This window comes from Grampus griseus, assembly GCF_964374135.1.
Source record: "Grampus griseus genome assembly, chromosome: 9".
Taxonomy (NCBI): Eukaryota; Metazoa; Chordata; class Mammalia; order Artiodactyla; family Delphinidae; genus Grampus; species Grampus griseus.
The window spans coordinates 29,091,335-29,107,384 of record NC_139003.1 but is presented as its reverse complement, the minus strand read 5'-3'; the positions used below and the strand labels follow the sequence as shown (position 1 = coordinate 29,107,384).

At 33.4% G+C, this 16,050-nt stretch overlaps 1 protein-coding gene across 1 annotated transcript in view; it reads left to right on the top strand.

Annotated features, from left to right (window-relative positions):
• The window catches only part of CPED1 (cadherin like and PC-esterase domain containing 1), a 303,302-nt gene that overhangs the window by 125,494 nt on the left and 161,758 nt on the right, over positions 1 to 16,050 (top strand). Inside the window, exons 7-13 of the mRNA XM_082661907.1 lie at positions 951 to 1,093; positions 1,953 to 2,025; positions 3,205 to 3,372; positions 4,614 to 4,718; positions 6,270 to 6,439; positions 10,147 to 10,217; positions 11,682 to 11,732. Of these exons, the coding sequence (XP_082518033.1) occupies positions 951 to 1,093; positions 1,953 to 2,025; positions 3,205 to 3,372; positions 4,614 to 4,718; positions 6,270 to 6,439; positions 10,147 to 10,217; positions 11,682 to 11,732 (781 nt within the window). The remainder of the gene's footprint in view (positions 1 to 950; positions 1,094 to 1,952; positions 2,026 to 3,204; positions 3,373 to 4,613; positions 4,719 to 6,269; positions 6,440 to 10,146; positions 10,218 to 11,681; positions 11,733 to 16,050) is intronic.

Below are 16,050 nucleotides of genomic sequence, written 5' to 3'. Positions count from 1 at the left end.
TAGAAAGTTTGACTTGAACTTTGGTGTTAAGCATCCTCAAGATATAGTTTTGTTGTTGTGATTGTTTTCATATTTAAGCAAATAAAAATAGCTCTTTGTGATACCAACTATAGTGTTTCTATGAAGACATAAACCTAACATCCTGCCCCTTTTTGTAATATGGCCTCGTTCTCTCTAGCCACATGAAGCCTGAAATTAACATGTTAGGAGGACACTGAGATTTTCTTAGATTCTTCTGTGGTTGGCTAGAGCTCTCACAGCAAAACACCTTGAAGAAGAAGCAATTTCGATATAGTTCTTTTTGTTCTGATATACGCAGGAAAGGGATAATAATAAAAAGCTTAGATTTGAATTTCATACTTTACAGTGACTTTCTTGCAATTTGGCCTCACAACTCTCTTGTTGGTAGGTAGTAACCCATTTTAAAGAAAAGGACACAAAAATTCGGAGGAGTGAGTTGCAAGTCCAAGTTCACCTAGGTAGAAGAGTCACAAAATAAACTTGGCAGTTCTGATCACAAGCTCTGTGAGTTCCCCTTCACTTTCCATGATTACGTGCCATGGAATGAGAAGAAAAATGGAGTAAGCACCTCTAAAGTAATTTAAATTACAGCATGTTTTGGCACCCCACATTCAATCGGAGGGCTTATATTTTTAAATGTATACAATATATATACATTATATATTACGTGATAATATATATTTATTATATAACATACCTTAAGTATATTATATACTCTTTCAGTATATTTTACATATATATGTATATATAAAATATATATGTATGTATATATGTCTTAAATGATCAAATTTTGCTTTTTAAGGAGTTTTTTTTGAGTGTGTCAAGGAGAGATAGCCTGAAGGGCTCTTTCACATTGTTCACTTTGGAAATGATAGAGAGACAAATTGAGATTGTAGTTTCAACATGTGAATCCTTTCCTTTGTTCATAGCTGCAAACGTTTTTTGAGACGTTCCTGAGAACAAGTTCACCTCTTCAGGCTTTTGATAACATGAAGGAAGCAATTAGCAAACTCCTGCTAGCAGCTGAAGTATTCAGTGAAACATCTACTCTGGGACCAAAGGTCTTCCGTAGGTAAAAACAAATTTCAATGTTAAAAAAAATTTAAAAAAAACCCTACTTCTAACAATCGATTGTTAGTGAAAATATATCTTAATTATCACAAGTAGGTGCTACTTAGAAAATTTTATATCAGTGTAAAATAATGAACTTCTAAACTTATGTTTTCTAATTTGTTGATCCTAAAACTTCAGAGCATGTTAAAGACTCACCAGTATTTAAATAGTGGTGACAAGAAATAAGGCACAGTTATTTAAATTATCTTTTTAACTGCAGCCCCTTTCAAGCTCAGTTATTTTTATCATATATGCTTTCCATTGACTAGGTATGTTTTTATTTATAGATTTTTATTAACAAAATTCATTAACTCTTATCTCCATATCTCAGTTTACTTGAGTATAATTTAATGCCTTTTTCTGGGGAAATGTTAAATCGAGTATGTCAAAACAGGAGGTGCCTTCATGTAAGCTTTATCATGCTTTATATGTGAATAAGAATGTAAGCTTTATATGCGAATAAGAATGTAAGCTTTTTATGCGAATAAGAATGTAAGCTTTATATGCGAATAAGAATGCCTAGCACGGAGGAGTAGGAGAGCTTCCTTTTCCATATTATGTTTTTATGGAGTCACTTCGTTGCTTCGTTTAATGTATTATGAATACTTTGGATATATTTGTATTTTCTGTAAGGAACGAAACAGATTCCAAATCCAAAGATAACTTGTATTCAATTTTGGATTATCCAAGCCACTGCTCTTTGTAATTAGTATGGACCTTGAAATTTAACCTTAGTGATTAGTAATGATATAGTATCAAATAATAGAGTAAATACAGCAAGTAGAATGTATTTTTGTTACCTTGTGCTTTTATTTCAGATGCAGATTATGTTTTCAGCTTTTAACTTTTGATATTGGTTATGGCAGTGTCAGGTCCCCTGTAGTGCTCCAGGTGAGTATGCCGGAGCCCTCATGGGATCTTCCCCTTTGGCTGAAGTGTGTGTGTGTGTGTGTGTGTGGTGGTGGTGGTGGTGGTGGTGTGTTCATTCATAGTAACTGATCAATAAGTGCAACTTGCGTCAAACTTACTACAGACTTATATTTACTGTGGTTCAGAGAATTAACTAGCATATGGAGAGTCTCTGATTTGAGTTACAATACCCACTCTGCATCCCTGTTGAACAAATATGGATTTTTTTGTGTTTTTGAAATAAATGTGGAATAAAGCTAAGTATGTGTTAATGCAGGAAAACAGACATTTAGATAATAGAAAATAGCAGGTAACCTAGCTTATTCATATGGGTTTATAAAAAAGGTAACTCTTTTATTCTTTACATATAGATATTTAGTTTAAAACTGGACTATATTTTAATTTTAAAAGCCATAGGAATTTTTGAAATATTTGTTTTCAATATTTGTATAAATATATGGAAATTTAAGAGTGTTTTTGTACACTCTGATTCTTTTACTTCCTCTTAAATTAAATTAACTCATTCAGATCATCTCCTGCAGCATATTTTTAATCTAAAATAGCCCTTAGTGGCAAGAAGATTTTAAAATTGATTGCATTAGTCTATAGAAAGCTATCTTGGGATATGGCATGAGAAGAAATGAAGAGAAACAAAATAAAATTATGTGCAACCAGAGTTTGACTTCATACTGTAATGACTGGTTTTCAAACTATTACACAAGGAGAATGATGACATTATATATGGCTCAGACATTTGGCTGAATAGTTCAACTATTTATCTCTAAAATTTTGAAATTTTATGAATCTACATCTTCTAATGGTCATTTATTCATTATTTTACACACATATCTAATAGTTTATATTATGATTTTTAAAATTTATTGTTCAGAAATGTTATTTCCATAAACATAAGGTCTTCAACAATGAAGAAGTTCAAGACAAACTAATTTGATTTTACAAAACAGTTAATGTTCTTATAAAGAATCGTATTTTCAAAAGAGCATTACTTAGATTTTCTAAAACTGTTGACCTCCAAAAGGACCACTAGGTGTCAGTTCTGATCTATAATCCAACGGGAAATGAATCACGTCTTAGAAGTGGTTTCACTGCATTAAAAGTAAGTCAATGAAAAATATTTGCTGTGCTTTTGCTCTTTCACAGGTGCATGAGCATTTGAAGTTTCAAGATGATGATAATATGGATTTTGAGGACCAAAACACAGAAGAATTCCTTTTAAAAGACACTTTCAATTTTCTCCTGTCTAATGAATCTTCACTTTCCATATTTTCTGAGATATTTCAGAGACTTTATAGATCAGGTATATTTAAGGTAAGTGCGTATTTTTGTACTGACAAATATTTATTTCATTTTTGGAAGGTGCCATTTTCTTTACTGTGCAGGTAAGCAACGTGATAATTCATTTGAAATTGATTTGTATCCATTATATAAACCTCTTAATATTTTTCCGACCTAAGGACCAATATTATTTTTATGTCTCCTAAGTATGTGACTGACTGATTATGATGAAATTATGGGTTGAAAATGAAGTAAAGCAGTCCCTAATTCCCAGGGAAAATTCGTGGTTATAATGAAGAATACATATTACATATTGTAAAATACTTTAAAAGGAATACCTGAACCTTTTAGAGGCAGTTAGAATAGCCGTGAGTGCTCTAGATTAACATCAAGGGACTAGAGTTATAATACTAATTTTTTTTAAAGCATTCACATCTGGTTAACGTCTTTGGTTAGATAGATGCTGATGATTAGGGAGTAGTGCTTCCGAGTAAGATTGGTTAATTTTTATGATCTGTTAATACAAGTTTTCTTGATGCATAAAAAAATATGTACAGGTTACTAGGTACAGTATTGTTTTCTATGTATCTTTCAGTTTTAAAACCATAATTGGAAAATTTGGAAAAGTAGAATGTGAAGGGTCTCACCAAGAAACAATGCTCTACAGAGAGATGGTTTTGAGAGAGATGACATTATAGACTGTTGTTTCCCTATGATTTTATTGATTCCTTCCTAGAGTTCCCTGTTTCCCTTCCTTAGTGAGTGGATTGCCATTAAAACCATTAGAACCATTTGACCCAGAGGGAATGGTAATATGTGTATCTTTTGCTCTAAGGGATGAATTATAATGAAAAATGAATGTGAGGAAAATGGGGGGATGAGTCTGTTTACTAGAATCCATGAAACTCGAAAATGGTAATGTCCCATACATGAGGTTCACGTGTAAATTTGCTGCTCTGACCTTTTGTACCCTGAAGACTAAAAAAAGACTTTTCCTGCATTTCCAAACTGTCACACTCATTCTGTCCTTCTGGGCCCAATTTCCCAACCTTACTACCAAAGTAGTACTTACTGAGCTATTTCAGGTCCTTTGGTCAAATAGGAAGCTTTCTTATATTCTGACATCATTTTGGCAAGTTAAAGTTATTATGTATTATTTAGAATTAATTAGCCCAGCTGTTTATAGAGTTCAAAATTTGGTTCTTGAATTGTGTTAAACATGGTTTGACTTTGTAGCAATTGCTTAAGAGTTGCATTTTTTCCCCCCATTATAGGGTGAAAACTATCAAAAAGAACTAAATCAATGCCTATCTTTAGAGGAGATTAACTCAATTATGACTTTCATAAAGGAACTCAGGAGTTTGGGACAATTCCAACTGGTAAAACAAAAGTGACCTTTGATTCCTCTTGATTACTGAGATTACAGTAGATCAGCCATAAGAGACTTGATTTTGACTTAAAACTAGGTGAAGATATTTCTTTAAGGAATAGAAATCTTTGTAAGCTTCTTCTTTTCAGAGATATAAATATTAAGATGAGCAGAATGCATATTCTTTAAGAGTTTGCAGATAATACATGACTTACTAAAAGTGAAAGAATATGGAATTAATATAGCTGGCAGGATTTGATAGTTCTTAGGGGGAAAATGCTAACATTTTTCCAAAAAAGTTTGCTTTTAGCTTTGTAACCAAAATGTAACCAAAATTTCCTTCTGTTTATTATGCCCTTTTTCATTTGTGTAAAAGTAAATATTACTCAATAGAACAATAATATTTTTTAAAACTACCTAAATCTTAATTTGTTGTAACTCTGTAGCAAAATCCAAAGAAGGAAAACGTAAATAATTATAATAACTTTTACTGGTTTCAGCCAAAAAATATATATGGCATTTATTTTGTTTTCTATGTATTTTCCTGGATTCTGTTAAGTTATTGCTCAATATCAAAGGATAATTTATTACATATACATGTGCATGCTCAGTACTTGCCTTGTTTCCAGTTCCGCCCTTATATAGGTAAATTATATTGGATTCATATTTTTCTACCTAAGATGTGTTTATACAAAATATCTCTTTAAAATAGCATTTTAAAAAGTCTACTAATAATTTATTATTAATCTGTTTGAATAAAATTTTTTTACTTAAAATAATCTGTGTATTCAGATGCTACTTGTATGAATTATAACCAAATTACTAAATTAATTAGTGAAGGTTTGACACTTGTTTTTATAATTTAGCTCCATATTTTAGAGGGTTCAAAGTAAGCTTATTACTCCAAAGATAACGTAATTGATGGGTTATTTTAATTAATTTAAATATAGTAAGTATTACATTCATGACAGTTTGGGTCAATACTCTACAAAGATAATCAGAGACCTGGCTTCATCCTTCATCCTTCAATATCTTCAATTTAAGATATTGTGAAAGTAAAGAATATCTCTTGGCACAATGTGAAGAACAGAAGAATTATTTTGTAGCAGAAAGGGCAGACACTAATTTCCTGACTCTCAGAGTAGAAAGAGGATAACCATAGATTTTTTTTTGGTAGGATTAATATCTCTCACCCTGAGATTTGTAAGGCACTTGTAACCCAAGAGAATGTCTCCTCATTTTTCCTGCTAGCTGACTCACTGTTATTCAACTGTTTTCAGGTATCTATAGAAAGCAGATATCCATTTCCTTTCAATGAAAAGAGAAATAAAATTCACCCCATTTGAAAGTATAAACATCAGCAAAATTAGTTCCTTATAAAAAGTGGCATTTACCTTGACAGCAACACAGAAAATTAAATTATGGTTTAGATAATGGATTTTAAATAAATATCTGATTTTTTAAATATCTGAATAAATAAATATAAGGCCTTTCCTAGTAATACTACATTTTATTTTCCATAACTTATTCTGATATTCTGCTTTCGAATATTCCTTCTCAGCTCTTCCCATCTACTACTCCTGGGTTTCAATCTTTGATGCGTGAATTTCATGATATGGCAAATCCTGTGGGGAAACCTGGTTCCATCCTGACCCAATACTGGTCTCTTTTAAATGTATTCGAACAATTTCAGCTCCTGAATAAAAAGGCACAGCCACACCCGCTGGAATGGTAAGAGAGCCACAAATTTGAATTGTGCAACCCCCAAAATCTCTAAAGATTGATTTCAAAAGGCATTGCCTACATTAAAGAAAGCAACAAAAAGAAGTGTGTCCAAAAATTCATGCTCTGGAAAATAAGCTTCTTTAAAACATTGAAACCATAATGATTCTAGTGGTCTTCAAACACTGTAACAAAAATATATCCAACAGTTTTTCAAACCATCAGGACTTGACTCCATTCAAAAGTCATGTTTAAAATTAAAAGTTTCAAGCTAGTTTCATCCTGTGATATATATCCTTGAATTACGGGAGCATCAGACAGAAAGAATTAGGTGAGATTTGTTTTATGAACCATCAGTCAGAATGGAGCCCGAGACGGTATGAGCATTCATTTGGAGTTTTTGAGGCATGACTTTATTCTAGGCAAAACCTATCCAAATTTATAAATATGTCTGTCTCTACCGCAAGATTAGAACTTTTTTTTTAGAAGATGGAATCTCAGAGAGAAGCATTCGGCCAGGAGAAAAGGTCCTTGGCCTCCTATGTCCACTTCCATTCTAATGAGGGGTAGTAATGAGTGAATAAGAGGGTTGCTGGGCCAGAGAACATAGTAACACTCCCAGTTGCCAGGGGAAGGGGCAGTGCCTATGGTGCCAGCTAAGTCTGCTTCCCTTTTATATGATAGAATTAAGTGAGTATTTGACTTGTCTATTGCCAGGAAAACAGAAGTAAACCTAACCTCCCAAGGGAATGAAAGACTAGATGGCTGTGCACGATCATCAGTGTCTCTGAAGTTACCCTCACGAACGGCCTCAATTCTACTGACTTGTCCTTCATTTCCTTCTGCCTCGGGAGACAGCGAAAACAGTCCTATAAGAAACATTTTTTTAATAGTTCAAAAATACAAGTAATCACATATTCAAAGAATTCATAGGACATCTCCCAGGACCAGAACTCACTTTAATTGCCACATCTTTATGCAGCTGGCCTTATTCTCTCAATACTCCGAAATAATAGGATTGATAGAAGGTTTTGTTTGTTTGTTTGAAAATTAGGTTTTAAATAATACAGCCTACTGTCCCTTTGTTTGTTCTTTGCACTCACTCAATCCAAGACTGTCTCTTTCGCCGTTGTCGATGAGGGAAGAACAGACTTGATTTACCAAGGAGTCTATTTAAGTATGGTTTTTAACTTTGGGTAAGTTCCTTTGAGATATGCAAGCTTTGGAAAGTTTATTCCCAAAATTTGTCTCAAGGTCCACATTTGTTATAAGGTTAAGCAATTGACTTAATTTCAGAATATTGAATTTAAGCCTAATTCTAACCCTAACTGATTCCTTCCAAAAAATGAAATTTACTAAAGGTCAGTTTTAAATATAGTTAGAAAAAGTCAGGACCTTTTTGAATCAGACAGACTTGGATTCAAAAATCCCAACTCTAGAGTTTATTAATTACAGCAGGTAAGATTTTCCTCTGAGTCTCAGTTTCCATACCTGTAAAATATGGATTATACCACCTACCAAGTATTGTTTCAGGATTACATAAGATAACCTACATCATGTACTGCATAGTGTGTGGTGTGCTGCAGACCAGATAGGTAATAAATATTAATATACTTTCGGTTTCCTGTTCCTATACCATCCAAAAGTCACTTCAGCATCGACAAATGGGGTATATGTTTTTCTTTCATTTATAGGAAAATCAAGGTAAGTATGAAAGCTTTATCTAAGTTAACACTAAGATAAGTAAACTTGAAGTCTTTATCAAGAAACAATTACATAAATTGTTTCTAGAACATTTTAAGAAAGAATACTCAATTCTAATTATCTTCAAGTTTACCAGTGAATGTATATATATTTAATTATCATTCATGTGTATTACAAGGAGGATGCATATGATACACATTTTCCAGATGAGGAAACTGAGGTGCTGAGAAGATGGGTTATTTGCCCAAGCCACGCAGCTACTTGAGTTGAGACTAGGGCCCTGGCCTTTTGCCCGTCGTCCAGTGCTTTACACCAAGACCTCATGCTGACAGGAAGATCACGTGTAGTCATTCATAATTGCCCTTATCTTCACAATGGTCTTCTCCAGTTTTTCATACCAAAAAAGCCAATTTTACGTACCTGTACTATCTGTGGGGTTTAATGCCTTCCTCCACCCTTTTAAATAAAGATCATCTGCTTATAGCAACAAGGTGAGGAGAAATAAAGTCAAAAAAGCAACATTTAGAAAAAGTGACACTTATGTCTGTGCCCTGAGGCTCAGAATCCAGAGGTCCCAACAGAATTAGTGGAAATCTTAACAGAATGAAAACACTAAAATCAATGTGTGTGTACTCTCTGCTAATTTTCACTTTACTGGAAATAAAGTAGCAAGTGTAATTTGCTCTAATCACATGCTTTCCATGAAAATACACATTGTCAAAACAAATAAGTTATTCACAAAATTACACAAGAAATCACTTGCAGGATGAGTAAACATACAAAACATCCCATTCCATTAAGATAGTAACATTTCTAAAATTCAGTTTACATGCATTTCAGGGTTGTATCTTTTATGAGCTTTGTTTAGAGTGTTTACTTCATATGAAATCAGAGATTTTTTTTTTTTACCTTGGCCTGGCACTCAGACTTCAAGTAAACGTATCTCACCCCATGCTTGCTTTATCTATTTCTTCATTCCTCGGAGGAGGAAAGTTATTTTAAAGTCCTAGACATCATAATTTTTCACCCCTGATTACATCGTTGCATATACTAAAGGGAAAAAAAGACTTTAAAAATAAAACTGCAATAACACGATCACACCTCCCAACATTAACTATAGTTTTAGTTCCTTGATGCTTCTTAATTTCCTATCTGATGCTTATATTTTAAGGGAATTGAAAATGCCTTATTCATCTCTACTAGTACAGTACAATATCTGGAACAATAAATCTTTATAAAATGTAATTTAACACAGAGCGTTTGATTGAATCTTCATAGCATCCTTGTGAAGTAAGGCCAGTGTTGTTATCTCTGTTTCTCTGGAGTAGAAATGGAGCCTCACAACCCAGCACAGTGAAGTGAAGTCACATCCTGTCCAGTATTCTCTATCATCAGGACCAGCAATTTTTCTGTCTGCAACTTAAGATTACTTTGGTCCCAAATTTGAGGATTTAAAGGCCAATCTGGCTGAGCATTTAGTTATACAACAGAAAAATGAGGCAAACACACCAAGATATAACTAACCCTTAAAATTCATTCCTGTTCATCAGAGTTTAAGGATAGAATCCTTGGCAGGACAGGTCACTTTCTGCATGGTACACTTCAATTTCTTAGATTATATGGATGTTCTTCTCAGTCTGTGTCTCAGAGTTTCCAAGGCTTCTTGCTTCAAGACTTTGTAATTTTAGCCAAACAGATTCCAATAGGAATGTGTGTTTCTGAATCACTTCAGTTGGACCTAGGCTATCAGAGATTGTTCCCTTTTGGACCAAGAGTGACTTTTTGCCCTGGCTTTCTTCAAATGTGCTTCTGCTGATTAAAGATGATGAGATTTCCATCCACCTCACTTGAGACAAGATTGCCAGTTTTGAGGAATGAAATCCAGAAAGTTTTTCTTTGTGTTCATCAAAATAACTGTGCTCACACACAGGAAAAAAGATAGTGTGTTAGATGTAATTTCCATGAATTTGTTCAGTGCATTGATCCAGAGATGTTTGATATTGCATTCACAGGAATTCTTTCGCAGAGGATGAGAACATGAAAAAACCACAAGTACCATTTAATGCAATTGAAAATAAAAAAGGTAAAGGATGTAGTCCCACTTCTTTCTACATGAAAAACAAGTATTGTGTGGCCAAAAACATAAAAAATGTTTAGCTTTATTAGCAATCAAAATTAAACTGGAAAATGCTGTTTTCCCTCAAATTTGGAAAGATTTTTCCTCTTGAAGATAATAGAGTTGGGAAGAGTGTAGGAAAATGAGTATTCTCATGTTGCTGGTGGGTGTATAATTTAGAACAATCTTTCTTAAGGGGCCGTTTAACAACATGTAAGAAAAGCTTTAAAAGTTATTCTTACATACCAGAAATTTCACTTCCAGATATTCATTTTAAGGAAATAATTAAGAACGTACACAAAAATTTAATTACATAAATTACTAATAAATGAAAAAAATAGCAACTACCATTATTGCAATAATAGTGGATTGGATTAAGCTATAGTCATCCAATAAATTACTATAAAGCCATTCTAATATTGTGGGAAAATAGCTATACATTAAAGATGTTTAAGATATATTATTAAATGAAACAATTGGCTACAAGCAATATGGACCTTAAGGAAAATTAATGGTGATTTTGATTTTCTCTCTTAAGCTTATCTCAATTTTCAGTTTTTTCCCTTCTAAAGAACATCTGAGCTTTATGTCACATGAAAAGAAAATGTTTCTAATTTTCAGAAGAAAAAATGAAAAGAAGTACATGTGTCTACATTTTTTTTAAAAATCCAAGTTTTCCTATTACATATCAAGGTTTAATCCAATGTAGTGGTTCTGGGTGTGTAGCCCCTAAACCAACAACATCAGCATCATCTGGGAAGCTTGGAAAATTCAGATCTACTGAATCAGAACCTCTGGGTATAAGGCCCGGTATTCTTTATTTTAACAAGCCCTTCAGATGATTCTGAGGCATGCTAATGTTTGATAATAAAATGAATCAATCAATAAGGTCAGGGAAGAACTGATGTTAAACTGCTGTTCTGATTGTCTTTCTCTCTCCCACCATTTTTTTCTTCTCTAAATGATTTCTTTATGCACTCTGTTTTTATTCACTCGTTTGTCCCATTGGTATTTATTAAGAAGTCTTTTAGATAAATGTTTAGTTGAATTTAGAAACAAAGTAAATATCAGTGGAACCAACTGGATGGAATTTATGTAATTCTAATGATTTGAGAAATTATAGCCATAAGATCATAGAACTAGAGGAATTCTGATAGATCAACTTCAAGCAATAGATGGCATTTAGACCATTCATTTTTCTCCCTTAATATTTTCTTATTTGAAATAATTATTTTTCTGCAATTTGAACCAAATAGCTTCTTTTGTTATACTCTAGCTTTCAGTTTAACTTAGAAGTGCTTTCTGATGTAATAAAAATTAAATAATAAAATATGTGTTTTATTAAATTATCCTGAGTTTCAGATACCTGAATATGTATTCTTTTTATTTTGATTAATAGTTTCATTTTTTAATTTACATTTCTTTTTTTAGCTGCAGTTCCACAAATTATTAATGAAACCAAAGAAATACATTGCATTAATGGTGAGTTCCAATGAAAATGCTTCAGAATCATAATCAACAGTTAGGTTGAATAAATCATCATATTGGGACATCTTTAGGCTGATACTGTATTTTATGTAAATTTTCAGAAGTTATGAGATTTCTGAATGAATTCATGTTTGCTACTTTTGTATAAAAAGATTTTTAATTTTCCATTTTTGAAAATCAAATATTATATTTTTATATTTAAAGACAGTAACTTCCAAACTTATTTTGAGGGGCCCTAACGGTGCTAATGCTTTGCCTTGGGGACTCTCAGATGGAAGAGCTTGGCATCTCCTCTATATATTGATTTTTAGGACTCTCACTACCCAACAGTGATCCTTTTCTCCCAGATTGTTGATATAATGGATAGTACTTGATTTGAGTTTTCTTTATAACAATTGAGAGTTTGGTTTTTTTTGTTTGTTTTCTTTTTTTGCGGTACGCGGGCCTCTCACTGTTGTGGCCTCTCCCGTTTGCGGAGCACAGGCTCTGGACGCGCAGGCTCAGCGGCCATGGCTCATGGGCCCAGCCGCTCCGTGGCATGTGGGATCTTCCTGGACTGGGGCACGAACCCGTGTCCCCTGCATCGGCAGGCGGACTCTCAACCACTGCACCACCAGGGAAACCCCACAATTGAGAGTTTTTAAGCCAAATTTCAATTTCTTTTCTTAAAATTCATGATTTTTTTAACCAAGGTATAATCAATAATATAAATACATATATAATAGTAATATATTTTAAGTATTATATAGATTTTTAAAATTTTAAATAATTTTCTTCATTCTGGTCAGTATTATTCCAGTGGTCTTGCAAATATATCATTCTAGGGAATCTTACTGACTTTTCCAAGACCACAGTGCTATTAAATGCACGAGCTGGATCATGAAAATGGGTCTTCAGATTCTTTGTCCAAGGCTCATGTATTATCTTAATATCCTATAATAATATGATGGAAAAATAAGAATTCTATTTATCAGGTTTGTTTTTTGGCAGTGTATACGGTTTTAACATATATATGTGTATATATATATAATTGGTGCTGAAACATACACAGAAAATTTAGCCTTTCAGAAAAAAATCTATTCTGATAAAACATTAAAGGTGAAAACAATAAAATTTATGGACTAAGATCTAATTTATGATAAATAGAAGTCTTCCAATTTAATAAATCTAATTTGTCTCTTCTAAAATGCAATTTAATTCATTCACTGTGTTTTAACACTATCATTAAAATCACGATAGGTTGAGAGGTGATACAATAATGTGGTTTAATAGAATCAACAAATACATCCAATTAAAAAAAATAGCATTTTGAATAAAGTACTGCTGATCAGGGAAAAGTAACAGATATACTTACACTATTCCCTCCCTGCATTTATCATCCAATCTCCCACTTCTAGAAAAATACATGCTACTCAGTTCTCTTGGGAGGCTGGTACCCAGTGTGTAGTGAGAAAAGGACTAGTTTTGAGAAAACTAGGAGCAAGGTTAGAATGAACATTCGTTGAGCGTCTAGTGTGCCAGGATCTGGGTTAGATCAGGAAAGCCACTTCACCTCTTTGGTCTTTTGTTTTCTCATTTATAAGAGGAACGATTGTACAAATTAATCTCTTTTTTTTTTTTTTTTTTTTTTTTAGTTTTCAGGTAGCATAGGGTAGAGGATACAAACACGTTAAATAAGCTCTTCAACTTTGTTCATATTTTTATGTTGATTAAAAACTAGTCCTACCTGGGTCTTCAAAGTTAATATTCCTATTTTTACGGTATAAGATTTTAAAAAAATAACTCGATGCTTTAGAACAAGTGGGATTATCTTTCAGTGTCTAGGCTGTTTTTGTGTTTAATATGAGTTATGATTATCCCTCAAGAGGGCAACAAAATTCTGCAGTTAAAAGAAATCCATTAAAAGCAACCAAGACTTCAAACAGCTTTCCCATATATACTTGCCAAATACGTTAAGCAGCCTGCTACCACCTTACCTCACAGTGGGTTCTCTGCAGAGCTAAGGTAAGCTGGCCTGAGACAGGTTGGGACTGGATTGGGAAGGATGCCAAGGAAACACCAGGTGTTTGTAGGCAGCACCACTGATGATTCAGTTGGAAGATGATGTCAGGACAAAATCAGCTTTCAAGCAGGGGTCTAGGATGCAGTACATAAGCCAGAGGTAAAGAGTTTCTGATGAAACCAAAAACAAGCACTTGCTAAAATCTTGCTTAAGAGAATGATTACACATTTTCTTTCATTTAGGGCTGAGTTTCAGTGTTGTAATGGACAGGCCCCATTGAAAATGTTCACTATTAAGTGAAAGTATAAACTGCGAGGAAATTAACTCTCAGTGACTATTTTATTAAAATATATAAAGTTAAAGTATCAATACATTTCCTCTGATTACTATTTTGAAAAAAATCTTCCACTTTTTTATTCATCTAACTGGTTCTGAGCATAAAAGTGTAGCGCACGTATTCGTATTCCCTTTCTGCCTAAGAAATGGTGCTTTTGAAAGCACATTCCATATCCCTGAACTCCAGCTTGTTTAAAGTGTTAGATTGGGTTCACAGTCTCCATTTGAATCAGATCTCATGACCAAAAGTAACCTGTTTTTACTGTGCTTATCTCAGTGCCTTGAACATAGACTATACCAGAAAAAAAAAATCTTTGATGAAAAAATGAATGTGTTATTAATAAGTGGTTGAATTCAAATGAAAAGCTATGGTCCTTTTCAAGGTTAAATCTAATAATACAGTCTCACCCTTATTCTTTCATTTTTTTCTCTTTCATTATAAAAAAATTTATGAGCTGGTAGGATTATTGAAATTATAGATGAAGTCCACCTACATCTGTCACCCAGATAGAATCTTTCGTAACTAGTAAAGTCAATCAAGCAGGTATTTACCCAATTCATTGAGTTATTCAACCAAACTGACTAATTTTTATTGACTTTTCCCTGAAATGAAATTGCAATATATCTATTTTATTATTATTGTTCCTAATTTGTACCAGAGTAGTTTTTTCTTTGACCAGCTGAGAAAACTCTCCTAGAATGTGGGTCAGAAATACACACATTTATTCACTTTCATTATTTTAGGGCACGATGGGAATTAAACTGACACCTAGTTCTCAGAACTAGAATGAAACACCTATAAAGTTGGTGGTATTCATTGCCATGGATTTGGTGATGCATCTGTCTCCGTGTCTGGCAGAGAAATATAAAACTTTTGGTATTGTTGAATCACAAAGTCCAGGATGTGATGGGAGATGGGAAGGAGAACCAAGGAAGTGGTTATGAGATGCCTTGTAAGCTTTACTGGGAACTTGGCCTAGATTCTGGCAGTGATGAGAAACTGTTAAAGAACTGAAGCCAAGTCATCAGATGTGATTTTAGAAAAATCGTTGTGATAGCTCTATAACAATAGAGGAAGAGACAGCAGTTAACAGGATAATCGACTTTTCTTTAAGTGCAGGTGTATAGCTTCCTGTGGCAAATTTGGTGTTATCCTTTTTGTCGCTATGTTAAACATCATTGAACATCTTATTTAAAGGCAACAGAAGACATTTTCATTTTACTGGTTTTTATAGAATTTCCTATGTTTACCTTTACTGGAATTTTGTTGACTGTTGAAAAGTATTTCTGGCACAAAATACTTGTTAATATTTCTTTGAAAAACATTTGCTTTTGAGTAATTTGTTTATTTCAAATATGAACATAATATAGTTTAGCAGTGGCTGGTGTATGTGCCTAGAAACATGTTTTTAGTTTTTTCTCACTAAGATACTTTTGCAAAAAATTGAGTTATCAAATAGAAACTTTTTTTTTAAATGGCTTAGAATCAATTATATGAAATAATATGCTAGGTTCTGTAGCAGGGTTGAGCAGAGGATAGCATTTCCTTCTTATACTTTAGGGTACTTTCTTAGGTTAAGGTGGCCGGAGTATGGAGGGGGTCTCATGGTTTTGTGTCTGAGTGTTTGGCATGATATTGGATTTCACATTCTTTGCTTCACCTTCCTGCCTGTAAGCTACATATCAATCCAATGGCAGTTTAATGACACTTCCCATCAAGAAATTTTCCTTATTCCCTGCTGGTATCCTTCTGTCACCACCCCACAGAGTCATCTCCCCCCCATTTACACAGTTGCTTGATATATGCAATAAATGTTATGAAATGTTATCATTCCACTGGAGAGACATTTTCTGACCTTCTGTGCCTTTAAACTTTTAAAGGCTGAGCGAAAAATATCAACTAAAGTCAACAACTGTTATATGAGGCAAGGTCTACAAAATTTGGCAAATAGAAAACCCAGCTGAAGCCACAAA